The following is a 24,519-nucleotide window of genomic DNA, read 5'->3' on the forward strand; positions in this document are numbered from 1 at the left end:
GAGATATTATTTTTACTGAGAATATGAGACGCTATGCGCCCGGCAGGGACGGCGGTTAGATTCCACCTGTCGAGGTAGCGGTGGCGGCGTAAGGGCGGTGGTTCGTCCCGCTTGCGTTGAGATATGAGGTCTGTGGCAAGAGTATCCCGCTCGCATCCCTTCGGACCATAGGCGAGCAGGCGCCGGTACCTGGACAGTGGTCTGGGCACTATATCTCGGGGGTTCCCATATGAGAAATCTGAAGGGCGACGTCTCCATGGAGATGTATCGGGTTGGCAGTTGAACCGACAATGTGATATCACAGCCAGTAGGACAGGCATTCATCATATGCATTTTCTATCTGCTTGTTTGCTTTGCTGACTTGTAATTGTATGCCTACTTGAATAACATGCCTATTTGCTTACTTGATCTACTTGAATTGTATGCTTTTACTTGTGAATTACTTGCATTGTTATTAATTGTGCTTTCTACTGGGATTGAGGAGCTTCGGAAGACGGTGGCGATGGGATCGCATGTAGGATAGGTTGGTGAAGGCTGTGGGACAGCGGTGTTTGGTTAGAATAGAAATCCCTTAAGATAGATCACCCAGTTTACTTATGATAAAGTTTATATTTATGGTTATTTGTTTTAGAATGCTTTAAGCTTGAATCTTGTGATGGATATGGAGCTTAGCATTGCCTTTGGCGTCCCGGGGTCTTATATCCTACATCACTAGGAACTATTACCATACTGAGAACCTCCAGTTCTCATACCATATCTTTGTTGTGTTTTTCAGATGCAGGTCACAACCCACCTCGATGAGTTGTTTTGGATGGTGACAGGAGCGGAGGATCTTGAATTCCGTTGGAATCTTTTTGGTTTATTTTGTTTTTATGTCTCTTTTGTATTTTGTTTAGCCTAGAGGCTTGTATTATGAGAGAAAAACTTGTATAAGCTGTTTTAAAACTGTCAAGTTTCTATATGATCTGTATATGGCTAGCCGGCTTAAACTCTGCGAGTCGAGGCTAGTTTCTTATGGTATTATACTATTATACTATTACCTTGTTTATATCACTTCTGTTTCTTAAGCCTTATGATAGTACGCTTTACGCTTTTCAAATCCAATATTTGAGCTATAGTTTTCATCGGGCTTCTAGATTATATTATTTCTTCTATATATTATACTTATGAGCTTTAGAATTGTCGTAACCTCTGATTAACCTTTGCTTTACAGTGCGAGGTAAAGCTTAGGCTAATTAGGGTGTTACAACTACCAAAGATTCATTCATGGATTTTTGCAAATCGCATTGCCGATGACAAAGCTAACTCGGAAAGATGCACCGTTTGTGTGGACTGATAAACCACTATTTTATGATTTATCTTGTGCTCAATTGAGTGTTTTTATCAATTCTTCACCCACTTATTCATATAAATTGCATGGTTTTATAATTCCTTCCTTATTCTATCATATGTGTAAAAACATGTTTCCTATGCTTTGAAAATATTTATTTTAATTATCCTTTATTACCATTCGATGCCATGATCTGTGTGTTAAGTAATTTCAGGCCTCAAAGGCCAGGAATGACTTAGAGGACAGAAAGAAAACGTGCAAAAATAGAAGGAACGCACAAAATGGAATTTTGAAGAAAATGGCAGCGACGCGCACGCATGGACGACGCGGACGCGTGCCTAGCGCAAAACGCAAGCGACGCGTACGCGTGACTGACGCGTATGTGTGGAAAGGAAAATCTCCAAATGACGCGCACGCGTGACCCACGCACACGCGTGACGGACGCCACGTGCAGAAAATTACAGAAGTCGCCCCCAGCGATTTCTGGACCCTTTTTCGGCCCAAATCCAAGCCCAGAAACACAGAATAGAAGCCAGAGAATGGGGGAATCAAGAGAGACAATTCATACAACTCATGACTTGGAATTGGCGGCGATTGTGTTTGCGTTGAATATTTGGAGGCACTATATGTACGGAGTTAAGTTCAGAGTTTTTCTGATCACAAGAATCTCAAGTACATCTTTGATCAAAAAGAGCTTAACATGCGCCAAAGGAGATGGATGGAGTTACTGAAGGATTATGACTTTGAATTATGTTATCACCCCGGAAAGGCTAACGTTGTAGTAGATGCCTTGAGTAGAAAGTCGTTGACAGTTATTTGAATGAGAATCAAAGAAGATGAGTTGGTAGATAAGTTTTCAGAACTTAAGTTAGGCATTGGAGAGGTAGACGGAAAGGCTTGTCTAAATCAGTTACACATCTCGAGTACATTTAAAATAGAAATTCAGAAGGCCCAACAGGATCAGCAAGAACTTTAGAGAATGTTACAACCGATTAGGAAAGAAAGGCAAGGAGAGCTCGCCAAGGATGGAGAAGGTATATGGAGATATAAGGGGAGGATTTGTGTGCCGAACTTTGGGGGTTTGAGACAAGAATTATTGGTTGAGGCTCATACGAGCGGATTCTCTATTCATCCTAGAACTACGAAGATGTACCATGACTTAAAGAAGATATTCTGGTGGCCTGAATGAAAAGTGATGTAGCATCACTTATTCTAAGTATCTGACATATCAGAAGGTGAAGATAGAGTATCAAAGACCATTGAGAATGCTACAACCAGTTGAGATTCTCCAATGGAAGTGGGAAGGTGTTACTATGAATTTCGTAATAGGTTTGTCGAGGACTCAAGCAGGATTTGATGTGGTTTGGGTGATTGTGGATCGATTGACCAAGTCCACATTTCTGCCTATTCGAATGAACTATTCATTGGAGGAATTGGTGAGACTGTACAACAAAGAGGTAGTGAGGTTTCAAAATGTGCCAATGACTATAGTATCAGATCGAGATCCCCAATTCACGTCAAGGTTTTGGGGAGCTTTTCAAAAGATTTTCAGTACAAGACTATGTCTCATCACAATGTATTAGCCACAAACTGATGGTCAATAGTTAGAGAGGACTATTCAGACGTTGGAGGATATGCTAAGGGCGTGTGTGTTAGATCAGGCAGGATGTTGGGACTATTAGATGCTATTAGTGGAGTTTTCTATAACAATAGCATTCGTGTGAGTATTGGGATGGCTCCGTATGAAACTTTGTATGGTAGGATGTGCTAGTCTCTACTGTGTTAGTATGAAGCGGGTGAATCAAGTGTGTTGGGACTGGAATTAGTAGCTGAAACCACTGAACAAATCAAGCAAATTCAAGCTAGAATTTTAACTGCGCAAAGCCGACAAAAGAGTTATGCGGATCAGAGAAGAAAGCTTTTAGAGTTTGAAGAAGGAAGTCATGTATTCTTGAAGGTTACTCCAACAACTGGGATTGGAAGAGCAATCAAAATAAAGAAGTTAAACCCGAGATACATTAGACCGTTTTAGGTGTTGAGGCAAATCGAACCAGTGGCTTATCAAGTGGCCTTATCGTCACATCTGTCTAACTTACATGACGTATTCCATGTCTCACAACTCCGTAAGTACACACCAGATATGTCTCATGTGTTAGAACTCGAATCGGTTCAGCTCAAGGAGAACCTGATATTTTGAGTCATACCGATGAGGATTGATGACACTAGTGTAAAAAGGTTGCACATAAAAGAAGTTATGTTGGTGAAAGTAGTATGGAGTAGAGCCAGAATGGAAGAACACACTTGGGAGTTAAAGTCAGAGATGCGAAAGGACTATCCCAAGTTATTCTCAGGTAAATCCTAAATTTTGAGGACAAAATTTCTAATTAGGTAGGGAGGATGTAAGAATCGGAAAAGTAATTAGCCAATAATTAAAATAAAATAGAAATAAATTTAAAAAATTAAAATTTATAATTTGAAAAGATAAAAATAATTTAAAATTGGAAACCGGTTACTTATTCTAAAGATTTTGGTCCAAGGTTGGGCCAAACGAACCACAAACTCAATAGGGCCCAAGTTGAGCCCAAGCCCAACATATATAAGCCTCATTATCTGGCATTTGAGCCTCATTATTCAGAAAAAGACAGGAAGAGGCGCTAAGTAGAGAAGAAGGGAAGAGAGATTTTAGTTACCATTCATCATCTTCTTCCTTTGGCCATATCTTTCTCTCTGGAGCTTGATTGGCATGCCATTTGTGGTCATGCGATCCTCTTGTCGAGCTTTTCAATTCTGAAAAAAGTGGTAAAAACTCAAATCCATGCTCCAGCATTATGTTCTATGTCAAATTCAAAATTTGGCTTTGAGATGTTATGATTCTTCATGCTTTCAATGTTCAGGTATTATCTAGCTTGGGTGATTAGTAGGTTTCACCTCAAGTTTTAGTGGGTAATGTAAAACCCAGTTAATTAATGGCTAATTAACCCATAAATAAGAATTTATTCTAGAAAGCCAAAAATGTGATTTTTATGGCTAAATATGATAGAAGAGATTGAGACGAGAATTTTGGTACCAATTTTATAGAAATCGAACCAAGATTGGACCGAACGGGCCAAACCGGGCCAACCGGACCCATAGTGGGACCTTGGCCCAACATAACTAAACCCTAAAACACTCATTTCATTACTCTCTCTCCTCACAACACTCTAATTCACGCTGAAATGGTGGAGAGGAAGGGAAGAACACTCTCTCAAGTTTTTTCTCTCATTTAATCTTCAAACCACCGTAACTTTTGATCTAGAGCTCCGATTGTCGCACCGTTTACGGCCACGTGTTCACCGTGGAGAGCTCTACAAAACTCATACAATCAATCTTGAGGTAAGCCACAGTTTGCTCTTCGAATTTCCAGCTTTGATTTCAAGTTTCATGAGCAAAAATGTTGAGGTTTTGAGCTCCCTTGTGTTATAAGATCACAATAGCTTGAGGGGAAGGCTTGTTCTATGATATTTGGGTATTAAGATATTGTGTGTGGGTATGATGATTGTGGCATAGGTTGTGTATATGTGGGTGTTGAAGCTTGATTGAGACTTTAAAAGCTTGAAAAGGGATTTTTGGTGGTAAAAATCTGTTTTTAGAGGTGTTGAGGCCTTGAGAGCTTATGGACAAGTGATTCGGAAGTGCTCCGGTTGAGCTTGGAAAATCGGCTAAGGTATGGTCTCGGTTTCTCGTATCTAAAATGTAATGTGGTAGGAAATACTTAGGCTAGAGGCCCTAAGATAGACATTGAATTGTTGATGTTATTGAATGGTTGAGATATATGATGTGGTCATATATGTGATTATGAATATTGATGCCTTGATTGTGTGATATATGAGAAAGTGCATGTTGTGATATATGCTTGATGAATGATTGAGGTTGAATTGGTGGGTGGAACCATGTTGATGGTGAGTATGATATTGATTATGTATAATGATGGTTGATTGGAAATGGTATTATTGGAAATTGGGATGAGGAAGGATGTATGACATGTTATTGTGTTTGTCCTTTAGCCATTTGATTGAGAAGTGTTAAAATAGTTGGATGGTGGTTTTGGGAATTTTGGTAAAATGTTAATGTGTGAGTTGAGGATAGCTTGATGTTGATTTTGGTATATTTTGATTGATTTCAAAAAGGAATGAAATTGGCATGTTTTGCTTGATTTAAAAAGGGTTGCAATTTGCAAATGGCTTGTTTTGAAAATGGTACTTTGTGGTTTTGAATGAAAATGTGGTTTTTGGGCATACTTTGATGGGACGTAACTTGAAATCCGGATCTCCGTTTTATGCCAAATCTGTTTAAAACTGAAATTGGATTCGGGGTGGTTATGTCGTTCGAAGAACGGGTGAAAAATATTTTAAAACGATGAAGTTATGTCCGTTGGAAAATTGGGGGTTGAATCTGTGAATTCTGCAGCTTTTAACTTAGAAAAATTTTTAGCTGAATACCCTTCCACGCGTAGGCGTGCTTGATGCGTGCCCGTCATTTTTCTGAAAAATGACATCCACGCGTGTGCGTGGCTCACGCGTACGCATCGATGTGCGGAAATGGTTGCCCAGCCAAATTTTCCGAGAGTTGCGCGAGCACTGTGCGAGTTGTGTGCGTGGGGCACAAACGCAACCACGCATACGTGTGGTTGACGCGTAGGCGTCCCTTGACTGTTTTCCCATTCACGCGTGCGCGTCGATGCAACTTTTTTGCCATCCACGCGTGCGCGTGGAGGACGCGTACGCGTGGCCCTGTTTTCATCCCAAGTTGATTTTTGAGTTTTAAAAGCCAAATTTCATACTTCTAAGCCTCAGATCTCACCACTTATATCTTAAATCATTATGATATGCCTAACAATGAGAAGAAGAGCTAGGGGATGTGGTAACTTGCGCATGAAGCAAGGGAAAAATGAATGATCAATGAGGATCAAAGATGACTATATGAGATGCGGAGGATGGCGGTGGAAGTGCTGTATGTGCCATGAGCCTAAGGGCTACAATTGTTATGAATTGGCTGGTTATAGATTTAACCGTGATCTGGATGGCTGGATTATGGCCGTGTTACGGCGGTGCCATTATTGATTATGGCCGTGTATAAATGCATATATGCTATTGAATGAAATGTGAATGTTGCACTTCCACTATCTAAGACACGAGTTTCCCTGGAAGAAAGCAGTGGCTAGCCACCACGTGCTCCAGGTGGGGACTCGAGACTCTGTTGACCCTATGTCATAAGGGTGGCCGGGCACTGTGAAAGCCCCGGATGAGCTTGTAACACCCTACCATACTTAATCTTATGCTTAAGTCATAAGACTGAGTTAGTAAGGTATTACGACCTCTAAGAATAGTAATATATATATAATAATAGAGAAAAGATACTTAACTAGGAGCCTTGAAAAATGGGTAAAACAAAAATGCAAAACAAAAAGCGCAACGCTCAGGAAATGATTACTTGTGTGCTAAGAAACCTAATAGGAACATGATAAAGTTAAGCAAAAGAATAAAGGAAAGCCAAGGAAACAGCATAACTAGCCCCTGACTTAGCCTGCAAAGCTAAGGCTGGCCAGAGGATATATATATATATATATATATATATATATACATATAAACATACATAGGTATCCCCAAAATATACCAAAATACCAAAATAAACTCCTATCTCTCCCTCAACCTCTAAGAGGAGCAGCATACACAAGTTACTTGGAGAGTAAGCTAAACAAATATATACATATATACAACCAAAAAAAAACCAAAATACACCCAAGGACTACTTCGCTTCCCAAGATCCAGACGTCTAGCAAGGAGCCTCTCGACCTGCATCTAAAAAACAACAATACAATATGGAATGAGAACCGGAGGTTCTCAGCATGGTAAAAGTGCCACGCGCATAAGAAATACGGTCCTGAGAATGCCATAGGCAATCCTAGAACTCCGTTATTCAATTATCCAACTTAAGTACTAAACAGAAGCCATAAACAGAGGTAGGTATTCTAAATCTGCCTAACTTACTCAAGTTCAAGCTTAACCTAACACCAAACCATTTCCTCCGTTTCCTCCATCCTTTCATCATTCAGAATGCAACAGAAACAAGCAACCAAACAAGTTCACGCACAAGTAATGATCAAATAGTACAAATAGCAAGTATAACAAATAGCGGGTAATATATATCAATTAGGCATACCCAGAAAATGCATAGCAATCAATACAAACAAATGCATATGATGCATGCCTGTCCTATGGCTGATGGGGCCCATCTGTCGGTTATCCAGCCAACCCGACAAGTCTGAAAACCTTAGACTGTCCCCCGTCGCGCATCCCCAAGAGTCTATGCATAGAGTTCACATTCATATTTCATAAAATCACTCAATGGGGGATATCCATACCCGGGAATTTATACGTGCCCGGTCACCCTTACGACGTAGGGTCAACAGAGTATCGAGATTCAACCTGGAACACGTGATGGCAAGCCACGGCTCTTACCCAGGGAACTCGTATCTCAGATAGCATTATTCATAAGTCATTTCATAGTCATAATCATTATTTAATCATTCATCAAGCCATGGCATATTAACTCCTTTTATTAACAACCTCCCTTTCACATTTTTCATCGTCATTCCCTTATAATTCATCTTGATTACCCTTTCCGGGTCCTGACCAAACTTTTTATCAAACTCTTCTCGTCCTTCTTAATATCGAATACTCTTAAAATCAACCCAACTCTAACATTAAATCAATCACATCACACGAGGATTGAACTTTAACTTCTCGAACTCATGACTATCACTAAGACATCCTCGACACTCTATTTTCTTTTCTATTTCTAATATAGCAAATGAACTCAGAATTGCACAAACTTTATGTCCAGGCGTTCATATTGAAATAAGATTTCTAAAAAACTAAATATCATAATTTTCTGATTTTTCTAGCCTCAGGAATAAAGGAAAAACCGTGACTGCTCTGCAGTGCATAAAACCAGAAAAACAGCAGCAGCATGTGATATTCAAAATTCAATATAAAATCCAAGTTAAATCCAATGACTTTGAAAATTAATGTAGTTAAACTTTACTCATCCAGGTTTCTTTCTCAATTGGTTCTGAGTCAATACCATTTTTAATGAAAAAGTTACATTACCTGGAAGTTAAGTAAAAATGAGACAAAATCTGTTTTAAAAACCAACAAGCTTAGTACCTTTCAATTGGAATAACTTTAATTACAAAACTCCAATTAAGCTAAATTTTGATTTGAGAACCCCTAGCTCATCCAGAAACAAGTGTGTCTTGGTTGCAACCCAATTTCTATTTAATTCTAAGAGTTACAAGCATTGGAAGTTGATGCATAGCTTGCTGAAATATGTTTCTTTTCAGTTTTGCCCACCAATATTCAAAAATTCACAGCTCCCAATCCTCAACTCTTAAAATTCTGAAATTTTAGAGCAATAAATCAAGTTAATTTTATAACAAAATTGGTTTCGCTCCAAAACTCAACTCGTAGAAGTCGCAGCAAGACAAACAAGTTGCTGCCCTGTTTGATCTTTTCTGCTGCTGGACAGATTTAACAACCTAACTTTAAAAATTTGCCATAAATTGTATATTTAACAAAAAGGTCCCAAATTTTCCAGTTTAGTTCCTTATATTCCCAAGTTTAGCCCAAACTTGGTCTCATACAATTCCGATCATTACATAATTAGTTACAGTATATACAATACCACCACAACACAACTCTACATCCTTATTAACAAACACCAATTCTAATCCATCATAAATAAATATAAGAGCACACCATTAATAACTTTCACACCTCATAATTTTAATATATAAATTCACTAACAAATCTATTCTAACAACATTACAAGGCTAATCATTAAATACAACAAACAATCCAACTTATTCTATGGTTCCTCTAACCTAAATTTTCATAACACCGTAAATATTAAACGTGTGAAACTTAAACCATACCTTGGCCGATCACTTAATTCACCCAAGGCAGCCTCTCAACACAAAATCACAGCCCCTCCAAGCTCAATCAAACAGCCCCAAAGTAAGCCTTGTCACCAACAAAGCTCCAAGTAATCCAAATTCAAGTCCAATGCATAAACACCCTCTTAAACTACACCTAATACACATATATATGTTCCAATTCAGTTTTCTATTACCAAAAACAAGATTGAGCTAGGGTTAGGGTATTCTTACCATACCCATATGCTCAATAGCTTGAGCCCACAAGTTCCGGAAGCTAACTTGAACCTAGAACATAGAAATTGGACAAGATTCACCATAGGTTTTCCAAGTTTACCAAAGAAAGAGGGATAGGGATTCTGAACTTAATAGGAGGCTTACCAGTAAAATTGTTCGGATAGAAAGGTAGAGCTCGACGCGCTGAGCGCGTGGCCGCAAACGGTGCGGCGATCGGAGCCCGGACGGAAGAGTTATGGTGGATCAAAGGAGGTTAAGGGTTTGGGGGCTCTTCTTCCTCCCCAAATCTGTTTTGCTGCGTTGCATGCAAATGGGGGAAGAAGGAGCTGCTGTCTTCTTTAAGTGTTTGGGTCCGGTTTGGACCCACGGGCTCGGTTGGGCCCCGGTTCAACCGGTTCGGTCCTTCCAGTCCGATTTTGGGCCAAATTTTCGAAATTGATATCAAAATTCTCGTTTTAACGAGCTCTATCCTATTTTGATACTAGTTTTGCATTTCTTATTTTCCTATTTAAAATTTGATTTATTGACTAATTATTTTCCGATTTTAGCGGGGTTTATAGAGCTCGCCCCCGTGAATATACACCATTGAGGGTGTTGGATATGGATCATGATTATGATCATGATTATGTTGAGTATAACTCGAGTTGGGGATGCAGGACAGAGGGACAGTCCAATGGTTAGCTATCGGGACTTGTCGGGTTGGCTATATAACCGACAGATGATATCATCAGCCATTAGGGATAGGCATTCATCATATTGCATATTATGTGAATTGTTTGAGATTGTCTATTTGCTGCATATTACCTGCTAATTGTCTAAATGCCTTATCTGTTCCTATTTGAATATCTCTCGTCTGATATAACTATGTTTGCTATATTATACTCCTGTTGGTGGTTGGGAGTTCTAAAGGATTTGGAATGGGAAGTATTAGTTAGACTGAAGAATTTTTAGTCAGTTGCCACTTATGGTTTAGCTTGTTTATAAGCTTTGATCTTATCTGGAGGAAGTTTTAGGATTGCCTTCAGCTTTCCTCTGATATTACATGTTATATATGTGGAAACTGTTACCATGCTGGGAACCTCTAGTTCTCACCATGTGGATTTTGTGGTTTTCAGATGCAGGATGTGAGGCTTCTCGCTGAAGCATGCTGGAGACTTCTGGATTAGCGAAGATCCTTATTCTTGGGACTCTATTTTGGTTTATATGTTTTGCTTAGATACTTTTATCTCCACTGAATAATACAAACTGTGATGACTCCTTCTAAAGGGAATTTTGGAGAATAGGTTTTCTTGTATTCATGTCCCTTTGGGTTTCCTTGGAGTTTCCTATTTTATTTACTTGTATATATTGTTATGCTTGGACCGGTTATCTTCGCAACCGGATTATGAGTTTTGATATTCATGTTTTTTACACTCCTTTGTATATATATAATCTCGCGTTGGTTTATCATTGATCGTCACGTTTTCGATCGGAGTGTTGCGCTTTCGAATTGCGATTTTTGTTTTACCCCTTTTTCTCCAAAGGCTCCTAGTTATAATCTTTATTCACACTACTATATGTACTAAATTTTAATTTTTAGAGGTCGTAATACCTTGCCATCTCTGAATTATGACTTAAGCATAAGACTCTGTATGATAGGATGTTACATGTAAGATAAGGATTCACTAAATCCTTGTGGTTTGTTAAATTGTTGAACCCTAGTGTTGATTTTGGTTAATTGTATGAACTAGCTTGAAATTCTCGCTGAATTGGAGTTGAATTTGGCATTGGAGTGCTTGGATTTGAGCTTTGGTGGCTAGAGCTTGTTGGATTAGTTTGGAGGCTTGAGAAGCTTGTGGAAAAGAAGGTTTTTATGGTGTTTTGAGCTTGGAAGAAAATCGGCCAAGGTATGATTTCAGTTTAATTTTCTTTAGGTAATATATAACGTTGTGTGAAACTTAGGCTAGTTGACTTAAGATAGGATTGAATGATTAAGTGTGTGATATATGATTAATTGCATAAGAATGTAGTATGAGCATGTTGAATGAGAATTTGATGCTTGATGATGAGATTGATGAATGATACGAGGATTGGGCTGGAGGCCATGACCGAGTAAGTTGATGAAATGAAATGAATGAATATGGTAAGAGTATGATTGTGTTGATGATTATTATTGAGAATTATGTTTGGGCTGACGATTGTCAGAATTGTGAACTTATGAATGGAAGATTGTTGAAAAGGATTGATAAATGAGATATTGACTTTTGTTTAGGTGTTAGAATGGTTGAGGAGTACTTGAAATGGTGTGGAATTGCTTAGAATTGGGTTTGGTATGGAAAAAATCTGATTTTGGTTAGGAGTTTTGAAAACTAGAGGCTTTGGTAAATTTTGGTAAAAACCTATTTTTTAACCAACTTCAACGGGCCATAACTTGATTTTTCGGACCTTCAAATTTTGTGAAACTTATCTTAAATAAAAGTTAGGTATGTGTAGTTTATGACGTTCAAAGAACGTACGGAAAATCATTTTTAACGAAAAAGTTATTCCCGTTTGAACTTGTGGTTAAAAAAACTGAATTCTGTAGATGTTGCCAAAAACTGAGATCATGCGTACACATGAGGGGTGTTACAAACTGGAAAGAATTTGGTGCGAGTTTTGTGCACATACCATGCGTATGCATAAAACGCAAGTCATGTGTACGGATGACCCATGCGTACGAACAGCTTGCATTTTCAGAATCATATATTTTTTGTGCGCGTAACATGCGGACGCACATAAGGCGACTCGCACGTAAGCACGAGACATGCGTATGCACGAATGAAAGAACCGAAAAATTAATTAGCCAATAATTAAAATAAAATAGAAATAAAGTTAAGAAATTAAAATTTATAATTTGATAAGATAAAAATAATTTAGAATTGGAAACCAGTCACTTATTCAAAAGGTTTTAGCACGAGGTTGGGCCAAACAAACCACAAACTCAATAGGGCCCAAGTTGGGTCCAAGTCCATCATATATAAGCCTCATTAGGAGGCATTTGAGCCTCATTATTCAGAAAAAAGAGAGGGAGAGGCACTAAGTAGAGAAGAAGGGAAGAGAGAGTTTAGTTACTTTTCATCATCTTCTTCCTTTGGCCATATTTTTCTCTCTAGAGCTCCGATTGGCGTGCTATTTGTGGTCATCCGATCCTCTTGTCGAGCTCTTCAATTCTATCTGAAAAAAGTGGTAAGAAACTCAAATTCATGCTCCAGTTTTATGTTCTATGTCAAATTCAAAATTTGGCTTTGAGATGTTAAGATTCTTCATGCTTTCAATGTTCAGGTGTTATCTAGCTTGGGTGATTAGTAGGTTTCACCTCAAGTTTCAGCGGGCAAGATAAGGATTCACTAAATTCTTGTGGTTTGTTAAATTGTTGAAAACTAGTTTTGATTTTGGTTAATTGTATGAACTAGCTTGAAATTCTTGTTGAATTTGGCATTGGAGTGCTTGAATTTGAGCTTTGGTGGCCGGAGCTTGTGGAAAAGAAGGTTTTTATGGTATTTTAAGCTTGGAAAGAAATTGGGCAAGGTATGGTTTCGGTTTTCCTTAGGTAATATATAATGTTGTGTGAAACTTAGGCTAGTTATCTTAAGATAGGATTGAATGATAGAGTGTGTGATATGCGATTAATTGCATGAGAATGTGGTATGGGCATGTTGAATGAGAATTTGATGTTTGATGATGAGATTGATGAATGATAAGAAGGATCAGGCTGGAGGCCATGACTGAGTAAGTTGATGAAATAAAATAAATGAATATGGTAAGAGTATGATTGTGACGATGATTATTATTGTGAATTATGTTTGGGTTGATGATTGTCGGAATTGTGAAATTATGAATGGAAGATTGTTGAAAGGGATTGATAAATGAGAGATTGACTTTTGTTTAGGTGTTAGAATGGTTGAGGAGTACTTGACATAGTGTAGAATTGCTTAGAATTGGGTTTGGTATGGTATGGTAAAAATCTGATTTTGGTTGGGAGTTTCGAAAACTAAAGGCTTTGGTAAATTTTGGTAAAAACCTATTTTTTTTACCAACTTCAACGAGTCATAACTTGGTTTTAGGACTTTCAAATTCTGTGAAACTTATCTTAAATAAAAGTTAGGTCTGTGTAGTTTATGGCGTTTGAAGAACAGACAGTAAATAATTTTAACGAAAAAGTTATGCCCATTTGAAGTTGTGGTTAAAAAAACTAAATTCTGCAGAAGTTGCAGAAAACTGAGATCATGCGTACGCATGAGGGGCATTACAGACTGGAAAGAATTTGGTACGAGTTTTGTGCACATACTATGCGTATGCATAAAAACCAAGTCATGCATATGCACAACTTGCATTTTCAAAATCAATTGTTTTTCGTGCGCGTACCATGCGCACGCACATAAGGGGACTCGCGCGTAAGCACGAGGCATGCGTATGCATGAATGTCCTATTTTGCTGAAAATATTTATTTTAACTATTTTTGCCTATTCACTCTGCTCTTTCACCTCTGTAATCCCTATTTAAGATCCCCTAGCTAGTGTTTAGGCTTTGCGACGAGCAAGAGTATACTGGGTGAAATAAAAAGGGTATTTTCTATTATGAGTTTTGAAACGGTGACTTAAGTTTGTAACGTATTGTGGATGGAATAACTAGAGTGGGTTGGTGGAGTGTTGTATTGACGATGAATTGAGAAATTGAATATGAATAAGAAATTATAAAGGATTGGGGTTGAGGAATTTGGTGAATATGAACAGTGATCACTGAAACTGAATAACATACATTGATATACTATGATTGATAAATTGCTATGCGTCTCGGGTAAGGATGGTGGTTGGATCCCTCTTGTCAAGGTTGTGGCACTGGCGTAGGGGCTGTGACAGTCTCCTGCCTATGTTCAGATGTGAGGACTGAGGCAATCTCCTGCTCACATAACCTTTTATGCCATAAGAGTGAATTGGGCACTATGACCCAAAAGAGTGAGTCGGGCACTATATCCCAGGGAGTGCATAAAAGTGAGCCAGGCACTATATCCCAGGAAGTGCATAAAAGTGTGCCGGGCACTATATCCCAAGAAGTGCATAAAAGTGAGCTGGGATATCCCAAGGGTACACAAAGTGAGCTGAACACTATATCCCAGGGGCGTAGCAGAAAGGCGACATCCCAAGTGGATGTGTCGGGTTGGTAATTGAACTGACAAGTGATATCACAACCAATAGGGCAGGCATTCATCATATGCATTTTTTATGTATTTGCTTGCTTTGATTAATTGCATTATGCTTAAATGAATAACATGCCTATTTGCTAATTGAATTACTTGCAGTATATGAACTCTTCTTGTGTTTCACTTGTCTGTATTACTTGTGTTTTGCTGGGATTGAGGAGGTTTGGTAGGCCGTGACGATGGGATTGCGTGGAGGATAGGTTGGCAAAGGCTATGAGACAGCGATGAATATAGAGTAGAAATCTCTTAAGATAGATAACCATATTATGGTTTTAAAATATATATTATAAGTTGGAATTTTATGCATGTGAAAGTTCTAGAATTGTCTTTGGCTTCCCAGAACCTTATATGTTATTTATTGGGCACTATTACCATACTGAGAACCATCGGTTCTCATACAATTGATGGAGAGGATTTATGCCGACTTAGAATTTCTCAAAAGAAAATAATTGTTTTGTTACAAGCATAGTCCAAATCGGCAATCGATCCTCACATCAAATTTTAAATAAAGATTATCACAATGCAAATAAGAAAAATCGGGAGTTCTAAATCCCGGGTCATCTTCCAACGGAGCAAGCAATTAGGCGTGCACAAATTTGGTTGTGAAATAAGGGGGTTTCGAGCATGGAACGGAAATTTAAAAGAATTAAAGAATAAATGAACTAACAACGGATCAAAAGACAATTAATGCAAATTAGAAGAAACAAGATCAAAACTGGTGAAAAATGTGATTAATTCATAAAAGAGCCTTGACTTGGTAATGAGATAATAAGACCCTAAGAGAGAATTTCCTTAAACTAACCTAAACCTAACTAAAACTATCTATTATGGTGTGTAATAATACCCTCCTTGTTATGGAATGTTGCCCTTTTGATATAGCCTTCATTTCAGCTTCAGGACTTCCAAAATTGGGCCAAGAGGCCCCAAAATCACGAGCCACGTGACTTTTTAATGAAGTCACGCATCAGGACTTGTGTGTACGTACACTTGCTGAATTTCATCTTGTGCATACGCACAGGAAGGTGTGCGTACACACACTGCAATGTGTGTATCTCCTTTGTTTCTTCTTATGTTCTCCCATTTTGCATGCTTTCCTTCCACTTCTACCAAGTCATTCTTACCTATTGAACCTGAAATTACTCAACAAAACATATCACGGCATCAAATGGAATAAAAATGAAATAAAATTGAATAATTTAAGCATAAAAAAATATGTTTTCATATTTAGGCACAATTTAGAGAGAAATCACAAAAGTATGCTATTTAAGTGAATAAATGCGGGTTTATATGATGAAATCAATTCAATTCAATCCAAAATTTACCATCAAATATGGATTCATCAACCATATATTGTTGTTGTTTTTCAGATGCAAGTCACAACCCACCTCGTTGAGTTTGCGGACGTGGTAACAAAGTGGAGGATAGCTCAAGTTCTACTTTTTATTTACTTATTTTGTTGTAGTCTCTCACTTTTGTAAACTTGGTGCCTTAGAGGATTTTATTCTGAAAACCTTGAGAGACAGGATGTAAGCTATTTTATTATCAAAACTCTGTCGTATCAGGTTTAAAATTAGTCGGCCTAAACTTCGCAGACTGCGGCTAGTTCCCTTTTGTATATTGTACATATAACTTGCTAACTTTACCTATTATCTTGTATATCTTGGAGCTTGTGCAATGTTTTATGTAATTTGTTCTTGCTCGTGCCTATGTGCTTTGGTTATTGTGTGCCAACGTTTCGCGCTTTGTATATCATTTTATACGTCTTTGATCTTTTATTCCTTCATCAGGCTTCTAGTTATTATTATCTCTTGATTATAAACTATTGTATAAGTTATAGAACTATCGTGATGTGTTATCGTCCTTTGCTTTATGGCTAGATGTAAGACTTAGGATGATAGAGTATTACAACAAACCTAATCACATATTTCATTAACAAATTTAATCAAAATTTAATAAAATACTTAATAAAATCCTAAACAAATAAAAAAATTTGAAAACAAAAACTGTAGAAAAATTACCAATGATGGCAGCTGCAGGATGGTGGAAGAATGGTGGTGACTGGAGACGGCAATGAAACTTACAATGGTGTCAAGCTAGGATTAATAAATTCTAGGTGTAATATAACAAACATCCAAAAGGAAAAATGGACAACAACTTTATCTTTAGTGCGGTGAACCTCAACTACAGTGACGGTAACGCGATGACGACCTTCGACAACAAGGAACACTAATAGCAACGATAGAGGCTTTCCATGGAGACTCCAGCAGCAGTGATGGTGATGTTCTAATCTCCAACGATGATGGAACTAAGTGGCGACAACAATAGTTTTGGGTGGTGGCACAATAACTTTCTTCAATGGAGAAGGGGGAGAGAGAGAGAGGGGGGAGGAGGGAAAGGAGGAGGGGTTTCACGTTTAAATTTTACCACTCCAAATTCATCGTCGAATTTACCAGCAAAAAAATTTGATGCTAAGGTGTTTGTTGTTGCCTAAACACCGTGTTTCACTAATTTGTATTACCATAAAAAATTTTAGATAGAAAATTTGGCACTAATAAAATTAATTTTTGTGCCTTTATTTATCGTCAAATTTAGTTGTGAAATTTTAAATCCGACGGTAACTTAGCGTATTCTAGATATGAATTTTCACATCCGACCATTCATTCATCTAAGCATTCTCATTTTGATGATACTAAACTTATGTTTGTGCTTACCCTTTATCGTCCAACCCTCCATTCCATATAGCATATATAGCTGATTCAATCTCAGAACAATAAATTTTACCCTTAGGTTTTAAAAGTATTTGTTTGTTGTATATAAATTTAAGTACATTTTACTACTTTTACCAACCCATTTGAATTCTATGGTTCACATCCTCCTTGATTTTTTCATTTTTTCTGAATAATATACCCAAGATCATTTTACTTATGATGTAATGTTTTCTTCAATTTTCAATATGTGTTTGTATTTTTTCTTCTTATACCAAATATGCATTGCTTATATTGCATCTTATTGCGACTTATGTTCAAATAATACATCTCCAAAATTTCTTTCCACAAATAATCTAGCTTCTAGCTTAAATCTTCTTTTGATTCTCCTAAAAGAATTATGTTATTAGTAAAAAACATGCATCATAATATAAATTTTTGGATATTCTTAGTAAGTAACTTCAAAACTCAGAAAAAATATGAGTTTAGAGATAATATTTATATAGTTTTACACTGAAAAAAAAATCCTCCTACTATTTGTCACCATATCGTATAAATAGAATAAAAGTATCTATTGTTTTTATTTACACAAGATAGTGTTAACTAATTCATCTTTTGTCAAAAGAGCATTCATTGATATTAAGTTAGATGGCAAAGTATGAGTTAAACTCCAAAATGGTCTCTAAGATTGACGCCGTGCACTAAAATTATCCTTGAGATTTTGAGATTGACAAAAATGCACCACGTTAGTCCCTGATCCATTTTCCATTAATGACGTGATGAAATGGTTTAATGAGGTGGGCTGTTAGTGACACGTGTCACTCTATGATTTGGCCACGTGTAATAGTACGATGATGTGTTGACCGGTGATACGTGGCATACTGAGTGGATGGTTGTGCCACATGTTACAATGATATTTGGCCACGTGTCTGTTTGTGCCATGTGTCGCAACAGTATTCGTCCACGTGTCATTCATTATGTCATCATTGTAGATGTACCAAATTAGTCTCTTACTTTGCATTAAGTGACTCATTTTAGTCCCTGAAATTTAACGTCGTTCACCAAACTAGTCCCTTTACTAGTTTTTTCTCATTTATTAAAAAAATTAAATTTTTTAATATCTTGGCACTAATTTCAATTCTATTTTTTCATATATCGTTTAAATACAAGTGCTTTTATAAAAAATTTTAAGATTTTAGTTTTAATTATATAATTGTTTTTACAATAATTTAACATTAGTAAATTTTGTAATATAAGATGTTATTATAAAAAAAGAATTATATGATTGATTAGACACATTTTTTTATCAAAAAATATGTGTTTTTAAATAAGAAATCAAGAATTAAAATACACGTTTTTTTTCGATTCTTATGAAATACACGTTTTCGTTGTGTGTAAATGGACTACATTGAAGACACTTCAAGCACCGTCACTACCTTCTCCGACCTCTTCAGTCTAGACGAAAGAGGTTAGAGATAGTATTGGAAATACTTGAAATGTCTTCACGTCAACTCTAAGACGGCGGTTAGGGGTACCCGCAAGAGAAAAAATATTTTATAAAAATACTTGTATTTAAATAACATGTGAAAAAATAGAATTGAAATTAATGCATTTAAAGATATTGAGAATTTTGAATTTATAGAAAAAAAATGAGAAAAAATTAGTGAAGGGACTAGTTTGGTGTACGATATTCAATTTTACGGACTAAAATGAGTCACTTAATGCAAAGTGAGGAACTAATTTGGTGAATCTACCATGATGACATAGCGGATGACACGTGGACAAATACTGTTGCGACACGTGGCACAAATGGACATGTGGCCAAATAGCATTGTGACACGTGGCACAACAGTCCACATCAGCATGCCACATGTCATTGGTCAACACATCGTCATACCATTACAACTTATTTTTCATTTTTTTTATTATTCTTGTTAATTTTTTATAATTAAATTTTTTATTATTATATTTTTCATCTCAAATTTTTTGAATGAAAAAAATGAGAACAAATTAAATTTTCATAATTTGTTCTAGTTTATCACCAAACAGGATACAAGAACACAAAATTTTGTGTCTCTATCATTTATATCTTATTCTCAGTGTCGTATCTTGTCCTATTTTCAGAAACAAATGCAGCCTTATGGAACTGTCACATAGAGCTCCATTCAATGGAATTGCAAAAAAATTATACATTCACTTAGGGGTGTACATGGCCCGGCCCGGCCCGAAGACCCGACCCGGTCCTGAACACTTTAGGGGCTAATTTAGTGTGATTTTATCGGGTCTAGAGTTGGGTAAGGATTTTAAAAATAGATCTGGTCATTATTTCGGGTCGGGTCCGGGACATAGCTCGGGTCACCCGAACTCGGCCCGGTGGCCCGGTCATTATACACAATTAATATTTTGTGTTATTAGTGATGGATGATGGCTATTCTTATGTGGAATTTAAATATTGTAAACCTTAATATTTGGTGTTATTAGTCATTATAAGATTATAAGTTAATGTTTTATGTTTAAAATGCATAAGATTTTAGACTAATGCATAATATTGTGTTATTTGTATTGATTTAAATATTTGGTGTTATTAGACAATATTAGTATTGATTATGGTTATGCTTTAATTTTGGAGAAGGGTTGGTTCTTGTTATATTTTTTTAGTGAATTTTACTATATGAATTGTGAAATAATGGTTGGAGCAAGGTTGTCAAACTCGCGAGTCTAAGTAAACTCGTGGAGCTGACCTAGACTCGACTCGCGAGTTAACTCGTAGACTCGTACGAGTTCACCTATTATGAAGTATATATATATTTCATACATAATGTATATTTACTCAAATCTAACCCTTCAAAATTAATAATATCAATCTTAAAGCACATAATAAATTAAAATAATAGCATACATTATAACAAATACTTTAAAATACACATTCAAATCCACTATAATTATTCTTATACAAATACAACATAGAACACACAAAATTAAAATTCTAAATCTGTAATACTAAATCTTTAATTGAATATTGAACAATATCAAATAATCAAATTAACTCTAATCAAAATAATTAATTACTAATCAGCCATGAATGGATGAACCATCTGGCCATCTAACATAAATGATAAGCAATAGGCTAAAATTAGAAGCAATAAAATTTAAAAAACAAAAAAAAAACTAAATCAAGAAGGAAAGGATCAAAGAAAGGGCAAAAGGCATATAAAAAATAGAGGATACAGAAGAAAAGAAGGGACAAAGTCCCAGCAACAGTTGATCAAAGACAAGGATGCAGCAGGCAGCGGTGGTGAGGGTGCAGCAGTAGCACAAAACGACGGCGACAAATAGTAATGGATTTCACGACAGTGTAAATCATAGCAGAGATAGGACTGTAGGAGAAGTAGTCGAACTCATAAACGGTGATAGTACGATGGAGTTGTAGATAGTGGAGATGTGAAGAAATACAAAGCAAAGGGCAACATAGGTAAAATTCAAAAAGACAATGGCGCAAATCAGAACAGAGGTAGCAGACGCAGGCAAACAACGGCAGCTCGACGAGAAACGGCAACTGCGACAGAACATAGAGAAAGTGAGACTTGAGAGAAACGACGCAGATGAGTGAGTTGTGAGTGCGTTTTCTTTCATTCTTTGGGAGTATTATCGTAACCTTAATAAAAAAAAGTATTTTTTGGGTTTCAAAATGACACTTTTTGAGCAAAAATGAAGAAAAACACAAACTCGCTAACTCGGTCCTAGACTCACGAGTTTGTCCGAGTTTGACCTAATCTAGCCGAGTTTACTCAGGATAGAGACTATGCCCAAGTCAACTTGATTCCATATCTAAACTCGTAAACTCGTACGAGTTTACGAGTTAACTCGAGAGTTTGACAACAATGGGTTGAAAATTAGGTGATTTTTACATGCTAAAGACTCAGTTTTCACCCGGTTTTTATCCGATTTTCACCCGGCCTGAAGGTGCATAGATTTCATCTGGTCTACGATCGAGTCAGGATCTAAAAATTAAGCCCGGTCTATATTTCAGATTAGGTCTGGGTTAAGCCAAATCCGACGTGACCCGGCCCATGTACACTCTACATTCACCTCAACCTATTATTTTATATTTACTCATTTTCAACTAAAAAAAAAAAATAATTTCAAAAGCAAGCCCAAACCTCAAAATCCTCACCCAGTACCAACCATCACTACCCCAATCTCCAGCGTAACGGCTTCCACTCTGTACGGCCGCGGTGGCAAGATTACATCGACGAAAATAACTCGGCAAGATAATCCGCGGTTCGATTTGGGTGCGAACCGTTGGGATATTTGTGGTCCCTATGAAAGAAGAAATATCACTCTTTCTCACCGTATAGAGCCATTTCTATACATATACTAAAAATGAATAATCAGCCTTTGTTGTTTCCTTTTTTACTTGAGAAATTAAGTAGTATAACTGAAAGTCTGGAAGGTGCCATGGATCAAATTTGTATAAATCAATCTCCTTGATTGATAGGAACAACAATAGACTGTGAAACACATTTCTTGTCGTTAGTATGGTGGAACCTGAAACCAAGTAGTAATTCTAATTCACTCTTCATTGGGGCCTCTTTCTTTCTTCTTCGTTGTCGTTGCTTTACGTGTTTGCGACTTGAAAGTTGGAACGTGAGAGGGAGGCTTGACGAAGCTGAGATCTATATAGGGAGGGTCAATTAAGTTATACATTTTGCACTTGAAACTTATAACTTGGAAGCAGGCTTTAGTGATTCTGACACTGCTTAGATCAAGTTATTATTCTATGGGACTGATGGCTTCTCATATCTATGGAGTGTTTTGAGATTTGTGCTTGTTTTAAAAATATAAAAGATTTTATTAAAAATGTGTAAATATAAATTAATAAATTAGGATAAATTTATAAATATTTTTTTAAGTTCCATTGAATAGAGTTCTTTACATGAGTTCCATGAAATACTTTGCCAAGTTAGATCCAGTTCGAAGTCTAAAAAGGATAACAAAAGACTAGTATTAAAAGGCATAGTTCTGTAGTAAGGAATAGAGTATGCATATATCGGTGGAAAACCAAAATAGATAAGATAAAATATGTACCTTTATTGAAATTCCATCTGATAACAAATCATAAACGAGCCAGCATAGTATCCAAAATAAAATGAGTAGACTAAACTTCACATGAGATAAAATAATGATGTTCAATTAGTCCTTTAAAAAAATCCAGAACATGTCAAATCACATTACTTTATATAACTAAATAAATAAAAGAAAAAAAAAGCTGAATCTAACATTGTGAGGGGATAGGACCAAATTTTCTACTGAACATGCTCCTCTGTGTTTCAGCCTCAAAAACTGATGAAGAAAACTTATCTGATCCTCCCTTGGAATAGTTATTACTTTGCACTGCATTAGTTTCTTGCTGCAAGTACCAAAATTTCTCAGAATAATCCTTGTTAACATGATTTCTCCTATGAGGGTACCCTTGGTACAAGTAATTTGATGGATTGAAAACTGGTGTTTCTTTCTCAACTCTATGCTTATTATTATTGTTATTAGGCCCTCTACTTCTATGCATATAATCATCATCATAATTCTTTGTTGGCATTGAATTATTTACCCTCAAACATTTCTCTATCACCTTAGCTTCTTCCCTTAAACTTTCTCTTATGTCATTGATGTTTCGCCAAAGCTTACATGATCTTGAACTACTGCTGATGCTACTACTCCTTGATGATTTGAAACTTGAAGAAGATCCGTTATTATTGTTTGAATTGCTAGGGATTCTGTTGCACTCAATGCATAAACTCTTGCTTCTCTCCAAGTTAAAAGCTTTTCTTTTTGCTGCATCAGATAAACATGCATATGCCTACATAAAAATCAAAATAACTGAGTGGCGATTTTATTTCTTTTAACTAAGAACTTGGTTTTAAATTGCAATTCGGGCTCTACAATGCAACTGCAATATCACAAGGGTGAAGTATGCTTTTTATTCTTAATTTTTGTGATTCTTTTTAAAATATCTTTAATATTTTTTATTTAAATCAAAATTACTCTCAAACATTAACTCTATCTAAAACATTAGAAACAAAATTAAATGAAACGAAAGAATTAAAACAATTGAATAAAATTAAATGTTCGAAATATTTTAAATCTTAAGGACAAAAAATATATTTTATCCCGTTATAATTTAAAACCATTTGCTCATCGTTTATTGATCATCCCTAGGTTTATAATAATTTAGAAAAACAAAAATAAGGAAAAGGAAGAAAAAGAATATCATAAACTAACCTCAGATAGAAGCTTGAATGCAATTTCAGCCTTGGGGTGCTTATTCTTATCTGGATGAAGTTGCAAGGCTGACCCAAGAAAAAGTTGCAAGGCTTATTACTCATTACATCATAATAAAAATTAGAGTTAACCTTAATAAAACCTACCAAGTTTATGGTACTGCTTTCGGATTGTATTTACATCTGCATTTCCTGCCACCTATTATTTTTCATCACATAAAGAAGAACCAAGATAAAAGCTACAAACTTTAGCACCAAAAAGGAAAAGGGTCATCATTAGAAATGTTAATACTTACTCCAAGAATGCAGTACCAATCAATGAAAGGTGGCTTATTAGTTTTGTTAGGGACAAGTCTATGAACACATACAACAGAACGTGTGGAAATTGAGCAAATCTCCAATACCAGTTGGCTTTTGTAATCTGATTCTTGTCCCATTTGAGAATAATAATAATTGAGAGTAGTGATTAGTGAGGAAAGGGTGAAAGTTCCTTCACAAGTGGTAGTGATTAGTGAACATGGTGTTTTGTAATTTTAATTAGTTTTTGAATGCAGAGGGTAAATAGTAATAGTAATAACAATAATAATACTATAATAGAAGTGGAGCGGTTTAGAATAATGAGCAAGCATTGCGGAGTGGTTTTCTTCTTTTATTTTTACTTTATTTAATCTGTTGAGTTTTGAATTTTGAAATTTTAAATTGAAATTAAGTTTGTTTTGGTTGCAACTAATAAAGAAAGCCTTGCAGCTAAAAGATTGCAAGCAAGTGAGCAACTGATA

The 24,519-nt window shown here is 36.4% G+C and overlaps 1 protein-coding gene and 1 long non-coding RNA gene across 2 annotated transcripts; both read right to left on the reverse strand.

Annotated features, from left to right (window-relative positions):
- Positions 1 to 7,012: 7,012 nt before the first annotated feature.
- On the reverse strand, positions 7,013 to 9,847 carry LOC140178825 (uncharacterized). The gene is made up of 4 exons (XR_011871757.1): positions 9,684 to 9,847; positions 9,537 to 9,590; positions 9,303 to 9,459; positions 7,013 to 7,167 (listed from the first exon to the last, which is right to left on the reverse strand). It is a non-coding gene; the product is annotated as an uncharacterized lncRNA (long non-coding RNA).
- A 12,747-nt stretch (positions 9,848 to 22,594) lies between these two features.
- LOC112740296 (uncharacterized) lies at positions 22,595 to 24,289 on the reverse strand. Its single transcript, XM_025789065.3, has 4 exons — positions 24,037 to 24,289; positions 23,888 to 23,939; positions 23,742 to 23,809; positions 22,595 to 23,319 (listed from the first exon to the last, which is right to left on the reverse strand). Exons 1-4 carry the CDS (start codon positions 24,175 to 24,177, stop codon positions 22,738 to 22,740), a joined length of 843 nt encoding a protein of 280 aa, XP_025644850.1. The 5' UTR covers positions 24,178 to 24,289; the 3' UTR covers positions 22,595 to 22,737.
- Between the last annotated feature and the right edge of the window lie 230 nt (positions 24,290 to 24,519).

Source organism: Arachis hypogaea, chromosome 14 (assembly GCF_003086295.3).
Source record: "Arachis hypogaea cultivar Tifrunner chromosome 14, arahy.Tifrunner.gnm2.J5K5, whole genome shotgun sequence".
Classification (NCBI taxonomy): domain Eukaryota; kingdom Viridiplantae; phylum Streptophyta; class Magnoliopsida; order Fabales; family Fabaceae; genus Arachis; species Arachis hypogaea.

Bases quoted from the DNA above. Each gene is read 5' to 3' on its own strand.
- LOC112740296 (XM_025789065.3), bottom strand. From the start codon at position 24,177: ATGGGACAAGAATCAGATTACAAAAGCCAACTGGTATTGGAGATTTGC. The intron at 23,940-24,036 runs GTAAGTATTAAC...GAAAAATAATAG, and splicing joins ATTGGTACTGCATTCTTGGA to GTGGCAGGAAATGCAGATGT. The intron at 23,320-23,741 runs GTTAGTTTATGA...ATTTTTATGTAG, and splicing joins CATTCAAGCTTCTATCTGAG to GCATATGCATGTTTATCTGA.